Consider the following 12,887-nt stretch of genomic DNA (forward strand, 5'->3'; position numbering starts at 1 on the left):
TCAGGTTTAGTGGTCAGAGTAAAGATTTTTTATCAATAGTAATATTGAAAATAAAAAAAAATACATTAAACAAAAACTTGATTTAAAACAATAGGTAACTTTCTGATGGTGCATCCCTCTTAAACAACTCCAGAAGCTGCTGGAATAGTTGAGTACAGGAATTTTACAACTATCACTACTTCCTTATCACTTACTAGCAACTGCTCTATGTGAAGGGCCAATCCAGCGCCGCACACTTCCACATCGAAAGTTGAGCGCTGACAGTGACATCCATCTACAGACACCTGCCAGGTTGCCGGTGTGTTCAGCAGGTGTCGGTAGGCGTAAAGTCACCAACTCTGCTCACCCACCGATGTGGAAGTGAAGGGAGCAGAGGGCTAATTAATGGCTTAGAAAATGGCATGTACAATGGATCACAAGAAGAGTCAGTAATGAAGAGCCTCATATAATGCAGGCCCCAATTCTTATCACAATTACTGACAGATTTATTGGGCTTTAGTTTTAGTGGGAGAGATATCATAGTGACTAATCGTAGCTTGTGTATATATATTTATAGTGCATATGTCCGTGATATTATTATGTATACACAGATAAATAAATGAAATAAACACATTAATACAAATACATTAAACACATGAACTTACAAACAGTTATGTTTGCATTCCTGATTAAATAATTTTGAAGCATCTTTCGAAACTCTGCATTAAAGGGGTATTCCAATCTCCAAAATCTTATCCCAAAATGTAGTAGGTTTAACAAAAAAATTATAGTAGCAAACACCTCCAATTAGAAACATAGTGTAGTTCTTCTGATTTTCTATGTTGCTCACCCCATGTGCAGGGCATTGCAGCAGCTTAGGTATCCATGGTTACAACTCACATAGTGACAGTTAGATAGCTAGATGCTAGTTTTCGTAACCATAGATACCTGTGCTACTGCAATGACTGCACAAGAGGAAAGACATATAACGAATCAGAAGAACTATACTACATTTTTAATTGGAGGTATTTGCTATTATTATTATTATACCTACTACATATTGGAGGAGGATCTTGGATATGGGAATATCTCTTTAATTAAAACTCTGCACTACGTTCCTCTGTCTTCCCTCCTGGAAATGTAGCAATAAACTACTGGGTGTCACTATTGTTGTTTCCAGGATGGGTCTTTACACACACTGACACTGTCAGTGTAAATTACACAGTCAACCCCTTTGATGTAGCGTATAGTAATACTTAGTTACAAATTTCAGCACATTTCCAGCAAGAACAGCACAATAAGGAGGCCCGATTCATCATTTGCAATTTGTTATTTGCCTATGTTTTTTGCATTAAAATGGAGCAGCGGTTCGTGAATTGGGTGCCAAATCAAAAATGCTCTTTATTTTTGTCTTTGACCGATTTTTTTTTGCAACTTTTATGCACAAGTAAGTCACAAAATCCTTAAAAAGTTACAACTGTGCCAAATCTAAACTTTACTTTAGGTAAGGTCAGAAGTGAAACATTTGAGAAAGACATCTGGATAAGCAAAAGTTGTTGAGAACAAATGGAAAAAATTTTTTTTAAAAAAGAAAGACAACTTCAAAGTGAATCCGTCAGTAGGTTCAACCCTCCTAAGCCGTCAATATGGGCACGCGGGTCATAGGAAGCTGAATAAAATGATACCTTGATATCTGCGATCCGATGTTTTATGACAGAGAAATCCATGTTTTTCCTATATGTAAATGCATTTTTTGGGACTATGGGCGGACATAAATCTCCCTGAGAATCTGCCTCCAGAGATTATTTTACATGAAGGAGGCGTTCCCAGTGTGATGTGTGATGGCCGCTCTCTGCTCTCCTGATCTCTCTGCAGAGCTGTGTGTGATTATACCCGACACATCTGCAGGGTACTCTCAGCTTCAGCTTCCAGCTCACATGCAGATGGGGTTGTATTATTGTTTCACTACAGCAGAGCTGTGAGAGCTGCAGCTGCTAACGTGTTTGCTATGAGACAGAGTTCAGTTCTACTGTACTGTGCTAGTTACTGGCAATGCCTCCTTTTATTTAAAATAATCTCTGGAGGCAGATTCTCAGTAAGATCTGTGTCCAGCCCATAGTCCTAAACAGCACAAATACAAGATGTCCAGAGATCAGATCGCAGGTATCAAGGTATCATTTTATTCAACGTCCTATGATCTACATGCTCAGATAGACAACTGATTCATCCTACTGACAGATTCCCTTTAAAAATGGCAGAAGACTTATAGCGAAAACGGCGCACATACTTACGTCACTAAAAAAAAGAGCTAATTATTCCATAAAAGTGGAAAAACAACAATGATGAATCTGGGCCCAGTGTGGTAAGAAAAAATAAAGTTCTAAAACTGTTAACTGGCAGGAAACCCACAGAAGTCAGGAAAGCTAATAGATCGTTCTAAAGGTGGTAAAAATCCAGTCAGACCCACAAGTCAGATTTATGGAACCATTATGCAGTTTTTTTTAATAGGATAACATAATAAGGAATAAAAGATTCATTAACAGCAGCTTATACTGAGAAAATCAATGTGAGAAGACCCTGAACATATTGAATTAAAAGGGATTTAGTGCTTCCTCCCTGTACTGATACAGTTAAAGAAAATGTGAACAAAGAACAACGATGGAATAAATTAAAATACTATGGTCAGATTATACTTAGTCTTTAATTAAAACAAGCCAGTAGGTGATAATGCAGCCAAATTAAAGGGCTATACAGATCTCAGCCATTTATTGCTGAAGGGGGAATATCCGTCTGTGCCGGCCATACGTGCAGGCTGCATTACACTGCTCCCATAACTCCAATAGAAGTTGATAGGAAAGGCAGAAAAAGCATAGGGCAACCCATCTGACTGTTTACAGAGTCCTGATCTGCAAGGAAACAGATATTTCCATCTCAGCTCTTTAATTCTGTCTCTCAGGGTAGTAAATTGGGACTGTGGCTGTAAGCAGGCGGCCATGTTCCATCATCGGATTAGCGATCCAGTACCACCATCACATCTTTCGTGACGAGGCATCGTGTTTTCTTGGCCAAAATACATAACAGTAACAACACGAATACTGTACAGAAGTTAGAAAACAAGCAGACACATGGAGGACACTTACTGTTTTTTCAGACATGTCATTGGACTGACGTTGTTGGCTCTAAAGTTATGCGTGATAGATTTTAGCCCTTCTACCCATTGCTGAAAGACATACAAACACAGAGTACAAATAAGCAAAATCACCCCATAGAAGACATACTGAGCAACAAAAGATCCACATGCACCGGCCTCTTCATAGCTAAATGGATTTTTATCAATTAATAATCTTTATTTTTATATAGCGCTAACATATTCCGCAGCGCTTTACAGTTTGCACACATTATCATCACTGTCCCCGATGGGGCTCACAATCTAAATTCCCTATCAGTATGTCTTTGGAGTGTGGGAGGAAACCGGAGTGCCCGGAGGAAACCCACGCAAACACGGGGAGAACATACAAACTCCTTGCAGATGTTGTCCTTTGTGGGATTCAAACCCAGGACCCCAGCGCTGCAAGGCTGCAGCGCTAACCACTCAAGACCGAAGAAGAAGAAGAAAGTTGTATAACGGCGCTTCACATGTGGGTGACGACACCAAACACACACACTACACCTCTCCAAAAAGTGATTCAAGCATGATCTGTTCTTGACGGAATGGAGTCATCAACACAAATAAATATCGTGTCTGTCACTTTGGAACCTCCGGCCATCACTTTATAACGATCGGGGCCAAACTCTTGGATTCCAACCATTATCTGTTCCCATCTACTCGACAACCTGCTGAGTGTATGTAAAGCAAAGGAAAGGGACATGGCAGCGAGTCTGACTTTAAGATCAGACCACACCGGGGTTTGACTCTTCTCTGTTAGGGCGCGCCGTTCACAACTATGATTTTTCGTTCACGAGTGCTATTCGTGATGTAACCATGATATTCTATAGGGATGTCCAATTTTATTCCTCGGAGTGAATGGTCTGCAGAAAAAAAAATCTGCTTTAAAGATACATTTATGTTTCACCTAGAAACATTCAAGGGTTTTAACATCACTTATTTTTACATCTCATTGAATATTAATGTAAAAAATATTGGAAAAGTAAAAATATAAATGATTATTATTATTAATAATAATAATAGTAATAGCAATAATGAATACACACATGTAATCTATTCCAAGCTTAAACATATGCATGGTCATTATTGTATATTTCAAATATACATTGTAATTACATACAGCAACAAATTCTACGAAGTGATCGACGAGAACATGAACAAGAAATGGCATCACAGACAATAAACATGTCTACAACACTAGAAGCTTTCACTGTACTGTGACATCATTTTTGTGGGGTCATCGATCGCTAACATAGATATGGTACATAGTATACATCATGCTATTATATATATATATATATATATATGTACACACACACATATATATAGAGTGGCACTTTCATGGCTGGCCCCGCTCCGCTGCACTCACTCCTGTGTTACCCACTGGTCTCAGGGCATCAACTGGCAGAGGAGACAACATGTGACCGCTGCAGCTGGTCAATGGCTGCTGATTGGCTGCAGCAGTTCCTTGACACCAACTGGCCGGGAATACAGTAAATAATGCAGAGGAGCTGAGTGAAGCCAGGAGCACTGCATTTTTTTATTACACCACCCTGGCACCATTGATAATAACTTTTAAAGTAGTGGAAAACCTGTCGAGACTGTCTTTCTGTGTGTCAGGCTGCCTGTTTTTTAACTGGACTCCTCACTCCTCCTTCCCCCTCTACTCTCCATGATAAGAGGGGAAACCTGACTCCTCACTGTACATCTTGTTTGGAGGGAGAACAAGCTGAACTGTTGTTACTGATGAGTTCAGGAGGCAGGGGAGGGGAAGAGATGTCTCATAAGTGGGGAAAGAAGCAGGATTCTCTAATAAGATATATTACAAAGTTTCTTCTTCTATTTTCCTTCAATATTAATTTATGCAAAGGCTGAGTACAATTCTCAATTAATTAAGATAATTTGTTAGGCTTACCGGAAATCCTATGTAAAACAGAACATAACACATTACACCATTATGAAAAGTGATGAATAACACAATGTGCGCTTCTACATTATATATGCATTTCTAACACTACATCTAATGCATTCATTAAAGCTGCCAGTAGGGGGCGATGCAGGGCCAACAAAAAATATTCCCAAAATGAAAAAAAAAAAAAGGTTTGCTATATATTTCGAACTGTGACTATCATCATCATACAAGCAGTTCAGACCCAGAAATACAGTGGGAACGGAAAGTATTCAGACCCCTTAACATTTTTCACTCTTTGTTTCATTGCAGCCATTTGGTAAATTCAAAAAAGTTCATTTTTTTTCTCATTAATGTGCACTCTGCACCCCATCTTGACTGAAAAAAACAGAAATGTAGAAATTTATGCAACTTTATTAAAAAAGAAAAACGGAAATATCACATGGTCATAAGTGTTCAGACCCATTGCTCAGACACTCAGCAAAAGTCAACAGTAAAAGTCAGTGTGATTTTACTGTACACCGCACATGAACTGCCGGCGTTTCAAAGGACACCGGTGCGTAAAAATCGGCCAGCGCTCGCATGATGTAAGTGTTGTGCAATTTTTTTCTCGCACCCACAGGCTTGCATTGGCGAGTCTTGGCCGAACCCCGGTGACAATCGCAGCACGCTGCGATTTTACGCGCACGCAGTATACACCCGAGAAAACACACGCTGCTGTGAGCTGCCCCATAGATTAACACCGGGCCAAGTGCTATACGATGTTTTCTGGCAGCGCACTTGTCCATATTCTACGGTAGTGTGACCCCGGCGTAAGACTCAAACCCATCTCACATTCATCTTTATGTTGATTCTATAGTAGAGTAATATACAGCAGTAGTTTATAACATGGTGTGCAACCGAATGGAATAGGCATTTTTTTTGCCCCATAAATCAATAGTACATATGAAAATAATAAACCGTGTAATATATTTTATCAGAGAAATCTGCTTCATTCTCCACCTGGATTGATCTTTCATTCTGAACATTCTCAATTCGTGGATAAAATCCGTCTCCAGTGAATACAGGTTTTTTTTTTTCATTACTGGAATAGGAGATGACAGTTGGTGCTCATGATGTTCTATGGAGTGAGGAAGGGAGGCGCTATAAGGCAGACACAGACATTCTGCTGCAAGGTTTTCTGAAATGACACACTTTAAATGGTTCCTATCTATAATGGGTCACATTACTTGTATAATAGAGAGGGGCATCATTTTATTCTGGGGTCATGAGAACCATTATACCACTCACGCTGTTTTCGGTACGCCTTGTGAAATTCATCTGTCAGATGCCAATCTGTATTATTAAGCAATGTCACACACTGACAGACTTGGCAATAGTTTCAGTGTATAAAGGAGATTTTCTAGGCACAAGCTTTAAAGGTAAAGTGTGAGTGGGACATGAATTGCACTTACGGCTTTTCCAGTCAATTTTCGCTGAAGATTGTATTGGTTAGTTAAAAATTACTTGTCATAAATATGTCATTTTTTTATCTGGTGTAAATTCGATTCTTCTGTATCTGGTGGTGTGTGCTTTTTGTTCCTGCGCCCCTCCAATCATGAGATTTGGCCTGCACTTCCCTGTATGTAAATGAAGTCTTTTTTAGAAAACTAGGTATGGCTCTCAAGAAGACCCACACAGAAAAGTGTTGAGGACCACGCCCACTTGGCTAAAAGGACTAGACATATATAGGAAAGAGTGGGTCTTTTTCTAAGATCAGAGAGGTGAAGGGAGAAAACAAAAACAAATCTAGATTCACAAGAACAGCGGCATTGAGACCAGCTAAAAAAATACATATTTATGGCAAGTGACGGGTCTCTTTTAAAGGGAAGTCTTACACGTGACTGGAGCAGTGAGTGAAGGGGGTTGGGTTGACTGATTATTTTAATAGTTAGGCCAGGACACTTCTAACTTCATTCACTGCTATGGTCACATGCCAAATGTGTTAAGGACCCCAGTGGTAGTTAACCAGAACCAGAGTGCCGATCGAGCTACGGGGACTAATATTAAAGGGGTTGTCCGGCCTTATGCTACAAGTCTGCGGTATGTGACTGCAGACTTGGGAATAGTCACATTGCACACTGTAAAGATTATCCGGTGTTGGAAGCAAGTATGTGATCTGCATACACGCAGTCACGTGATGGCTAGACATGTGCAGCCTCGCTCAGTGCAAGTGGAGTGGCGAGGCCGGACACGTCTAGTTGGAATGTGGCCGGAGTATGAAAATCACACACTTGTGGTCACATGACCGCCCGCTCCTGGCACCGCAGAATCCTCACAGCACAGGATTAACAAGTCTTCAGTTACATAGAGGAACTGCAGACTTGTAGCCTAAGGCTGGACAACCCCTTTATTTCTACTATTTGCAGATCATATAGACTTACCTTTGGGGGTTAAAAGGAGAATCTTCTTCATACACATGAACTAAATAGACATCCGATACAAAAAACATAATACGCAGTGAAAGTCTTGGAATCTGGTGTTAATCGGGCCTGATAGTTGGCAGATTACAATACTAGGAACTGACGGAATGGTGGAAATTAGAGCGGTGTTCTTACACTAGGACACAATTGGCTCTGCTCTATAGTGTTGCTGTGATGACTAAGGCTGGTTTCACATTAGCGCTTTTTAAGCGCACGCACGGCCGGGGGTAGCTCCGCCCTCGAGCCGGCTCTCTGCCCGGCGTGCCCGCCCCTTGCTTGTAGCGCCGCCTCCTAGCGCACAGCGGCACCTGCGATCGGCACACCCTATCTTTAGCATAGGGTGCGCAGATCGTGCGCAGGCCGTGCGCTAGTTGCGCTTTGACCTGCGCGCTTTTGACGGTGCGCCGTGTGCGCCAAAATCCGAAAAGTTTGATTTTGGCGCGCACGGCGCACCGTCAAAAGTGCGCAGCGCAGGTCAAAGCGCAACTAGCGCACGGCCTGCGCACGATCTGCGCACCCTATGCTAAAGATAGGGTGCGCCGATCGCAGGCGCCGCTGTGCGCTAGGAGGCGGCGCTACAAGCAAGGGGCGGGCACGCCGGACAGAGAGCCGGCTCAGGGGCGGAGCTACCCCCGGCCATGCGTGCGCTTAAAAAGCGCTAATGTGAAACCAGCCTTAGGCTACTTTCACACTAGCGTTTTTTAGGGCTGCGCTTCGTGCGCAATAGAATCGCATACAAAAAACGCATCATCTAGCCATGTTAACTCTTAAAACGCATGTGTTTCCATAGACTGTAATGTGATTTTTTTTTTTTGCGCATGCGTTTTTTTGAGACAGGTCGGACGGACCAAAAATGCAACAGGTTGCGTCCGGCGCACCTAGCCGCACACTACAAAAAACCGCATGCGCACGAAAATGCATACGAACGCGCGCATACGCTAGGCCATGCACCCCATGTTAAAGATAGGGGCGCAGGACACATGCGCATGGGCGCGCACGAAGCTCAGCGCTAAAAAACGCTAGTGTGAAGCCAGCCTTATTAATGTACTTCTAATGGAAAAAAAGCAAATAATCAGGTTTCAAAAACTGAGTCTTAGAGATTAGACGAGGTATAATTCCAGCGGGACACAGAGTGAGATTGCTCTATTACACAGCTACTTCCCGCGGCTTGTCGGCATACCGGCACTACATGTTATGACAAGCAGGTGTAATAGGTAATGAATATTCCCCCAGTCTCATTATTTCTACATTTCACATTTCTATTCTTCCTCCTATTACTGTATCACTGGGGGCTTCAGAGGAAGGGAAATAATCACTACTTACTGTTTTCCAAACCATAAACTACATTCTAGTATGGGGACAGCCATCTAAAGTTAGGACCATGGGTCATAGAGATTAGAAGATGCCACCTAGATTGCACCTAAGGAAGAAGGCCTGTAAAGCTGCCCACAGAGGCATATCAATATCTGGTTTAGTACATTAAATTACCGTAATAGTTTAAAAAACACCCTAATGGGACTTAGGGTTAAAAATGTTAACAACAATATGTGTTAACAATAATAATATTTAAAGGGAATCCGTCAGCAGTTTTTTTGCTATGTAATCTGAGAGCAGCATGGTGTAGGGGCAGAGAACCTGATTCCAGCGATGTGACACCTTACTAGACTGCATGCTATTGTTTCAATAAAATCAGTGTTTTAGCAGCAGGAAATTATCACTACAGCGCTAGCTGTCCCGTGCCTCCTTGTCTTCCTGCTCTGTGGATCTCGCCGCCACCCCTGATCAGCAGCTTTGTATCAATGTCCAGTGTACATAGAAAACTGCCACTCAGTGGTGTGGGTGTGATTATACAGGGCTCAACATTCTGAGCTCTGCTGGATCTGCAGCTGAGAACCTGTGATTGTACCAAAATTACCTCATGCAGACCAGTAAGTGACACTTCGCTGGAATCAGGGTCTCTGCCCCTACATCATGCATCTCTCAGATTACTTTGTCCAAAACCTGGTGACAAATTCCCTTTCAATAATGTCACAAGTATGACATCATTTCGTATCAAGTTGCCCTCTACTTATAAAAACTGGTATGATAAAGTTATGACATCTGGGAAGATACTATCAATGATTTAAAAAATTCCTATTGCAGAATTCCCAGGACTTTATTTCTTTATCTCTATATTCTGCTATAACTAAAAACATATTAATTATACATTAAGATTTCACACACCAGTATACAAAAAATCTACAGCTGAACAGAGATAAGGCATCAAACAGCTGTATGGTCTAAAAAAAATATGACTACGTTTCATCTGAGCATCTGGCCCTGATGCGAGACGCCACAACCACTCATTGGCCAATAAACCAATTAATGTGTGTGTCACTTGCCATAAATATGTGATTTTTTTTTTTTAGCTGGTCTAATTGCTTCTGTTCTCCTGGTTCTAGAATCTGTAGATTTTTCTTTTCTTTTGTTTGTATTTTCACTTTTGTTCTTTCCCCTCTCTGTTCGTGTCTTTATGCAAATCCACACCAAGTGGACGTGATCCTCAGCTCTTCTATTGGGCACCTTCTTGGGCCTTGGCTAACAACACTATATTTACCTACAGGGCACAAAATGGAAGAGGGGGCCATATGTCAGAATCATAGAACAGAAAAAAAAAACAATGCCTGATTAAGGAGAGAAGTGGCATTTAGACCAGGTAAAAAAAAAAACTACCTACTTAAGAGACAGGTCCTTTTTCAATAATCCAGATGAAATTGAAGGAGTGAAACGTACAAAGCCAACATGTACATATTGGCTGCATTGAAGTGATGATCCTGGTGCTGCTGTCCATCTAATTTCTCTTTTTAATGTAGGATATTTGACATAATGACATCAATAAGAATATAATTTTATTTGCAATCTGCTTCTCTGTAGGGATCAATACTAATGTAATACAATACAGGGAATATATTCATTGTATTGAGGAACTGCATTACAGGACCAAGCATATCTACAGTGATTCCCTGAAAATCTTCATAAACCTACGGCATATTGCAAGCAAGAAGTGATCCCAGTAAGAGTGGTAATTCTCAAATATTTCTACTTGGGGCCAATATTAAAATTGAAACCTAACATCTTGCTCACCTGACAGTAATTGAACCCCAAAATATATAATAAAACCCTATTTAGCAGGACACATTCATATGTTTACACGCTTGCCAAGAATGTGTATAGGTCTATGGTTCATTCACCGAAGAGGTTTTCTAGGAATATAATGATGACCTATGGTGAGGATAGGTCATCCATATTAGTTCAACGTGGGTCTGACAACCCGCATCTCCACCGATCAACTGTTTCAGCTCAGGCAATGGTCAGATGTAAAATGTGTATGTTCTCGATTACTGCAGCTCAGCTACAATGGAAGTGAAAAGGAGCTGACCTACAATATTCCTGGTGACTAATTGTCTCTAGCTGCTCAATGCTGCATATCGTTTTTACTAATTAAGCCCATTAACAACTGCTTAAAGGGATTCTCCAGGAACAGAAAAAAAATACACAGAAAATGCCATCATGAATAAATTTGCTAAATATCTTTGATTATCAAAGTGCACTTGTATTGTCTAGGGAGATAATTACTATAGTAGAATGAAAACATCATCAGAAACCAGTCTTAGAATGTTAATAGGACAGGAGACTAGGATCACGTGGAGTAGGACGCTCTGCTGTTGTGACCTGGAGAGAACAGAACCCACCAAGGCCACAGCAGTTTTTCAGCATTTACCGTATATACTATGGACAGTAATGTGAGGAGCCTCTTACCTCAGTAAGATATCTCCAGTATCAGATTAGACAGAGACAGGGTGGACAGCAGTGTAAGCAGTCTCCTCTTACCTCATCACTCCTGGTATTTCCAGGATTAGATCAGACAGGGTGGACAGCACTGTGAACAGACTCCTCTTACCTCAGCACTCCTGGTATCACCAGGATTAGATCAGACAGGGTGGACAGCAGTGTGAGCCGCCTCCTATTATCTCAGCACTCTGGGTATCTCCAGGATTAGATCAGACACATATGATAGACAGCAGTGTGAGCAGCCTCTTTTTACCTCAATACCGCTGATATCTTCAGTATTAGATTAGACAGACACGGTCGTCAGCAATGTGGGGGGTGATTTTGTTACCTTAGTACAGTTGAGATTTCCAGTGTTCGATACAGACATGGTGGACAGCAGTGTAATCAGCCTCTACTTACCTCAGTACCGTTGATATCTCCACTATTAGATCAGACATGGTGGACTGTAGTGTGAGAAGCCTCTTCTTACCTCAATCCCCTGGTATCTCCATTATTAGATCAGTTCGACAGGGCAGACAACAGTGTGAGAAGCCTCTTCTCACCTCAGAACCACTGGTATTTACAGTATTAGATCAGAAGGTATGGTGGACAGCAGTGTGTGGAGGGAGCCACTTCTTACCTCAGTCCCCCTGATATCTTCAGTATTAGACCAGTTAGATAGGGCAGACAACAGTGTGAGCAACCGCTTCTCATTTGAGAACCACTGGTATTTACAGTATTAGATCAGAAGGTATGGTGGACAGCAGTGTGAGTAGCATCTTCTTAACTCAATACCACTGATATTTTCAGTATTAGATCAGCTAGACAGGGTGGACAGCAGTGTGAGCAGTCTCTTCTTACCTCAGCACTGATATTTCCAGTATTATATAGATAAGGTGGACAGCAGTGTAATCAGCCTCTTCTTACCTCAGTACCGTTGATATCTCCAGTATTAGATCAGACATGGTGGACTGCAGTGTGAGAAGCCACTTCTTACCTCAATCCCCTGGTATCTCCATTATTAGATCAGTTCGACAGGGCAGACAAGAGTGTGAGCAGCCTCTTCTCACCTCAGAACCACTGGTATTTACAGTATTACATCAGAAGGTATGGTGGACAGCAGTGTGTGGAGGGAGCCACTTCTTACCTCAGTCCCCCTGATATCTTCAGTAATAGATCAGTTAGATAGGGCAGACAACAGTGTAAGCAACCGCTTCTCACCTGAGAACCACTGGTATTTACAGTATTAGATCAGAAGGTATGGTGGACAGCAGTGTGAGTAGCGTCTTCTTAACTCAATACCACTGATATTTTCAGTATTAGATCAGCTAGACAGGGTGGACAGCAGTGCGAGCAGTCTCTTCTTACCTCAGCACTGATATTTCCAGTATTATCTAGATAAGGCTGACAGCAATAAGAGCACCCCTGGCACTAAACATGCTTACATGCACCTCTCCTATTAACAATTAAGAACAGGTTATTGTCAATGTAACCAAATTATGGTGAATACAATATACTATAGTGATTATCTCCAAAGACAAAATACATTTATTTTGCTAAT

At 41.4% G+C, this 12,887-nt stretch overlaps 1 protein-coding gene across 8 annotated transcripts in view; it reads right to left on the reverse strand.

Annotated features, from left to right (window-relative positions):
• PLCB4 (phospholipase C beta 4) overlaps positions 1-12,887 on the reverse strand; it is a 380,991-nt gene that overhangs the window by 132,169 nt on the left and 235,935 nt on the right. For all 8 annotated transcript variants that reach the window (XM_073553858.1, XM_073553856.1, XM_073553855.1 and 5 more), the window contains one exon: positions 3,120-3,199. In XM_073553858.1, coding sequence (XP_073409959.1) covers positions 3,120-3,199 — 80 coding nt within the window. The remainder of the gene's footprint in view (positions 1-3,119; positions 3,200-12,887) is intronic.

The sequence above is a fragment of the Dendrobates tinctorius genome, unplaced genomic scaffold (assembly GCF_039654945.1).
Source record: "Dendrobates tinctorius isolate UK_male_01 unplaced genomic scaffold, ASM3965494v1 ptg000203l, whole genome shotgun sequence".
Classification (NCBI taxonomy): Eukaryota; Metazoa; Chordata; class Amphibia; order Anura; family Dendrobatidae; genus Dendrobates; species Dendrobates tinctorius.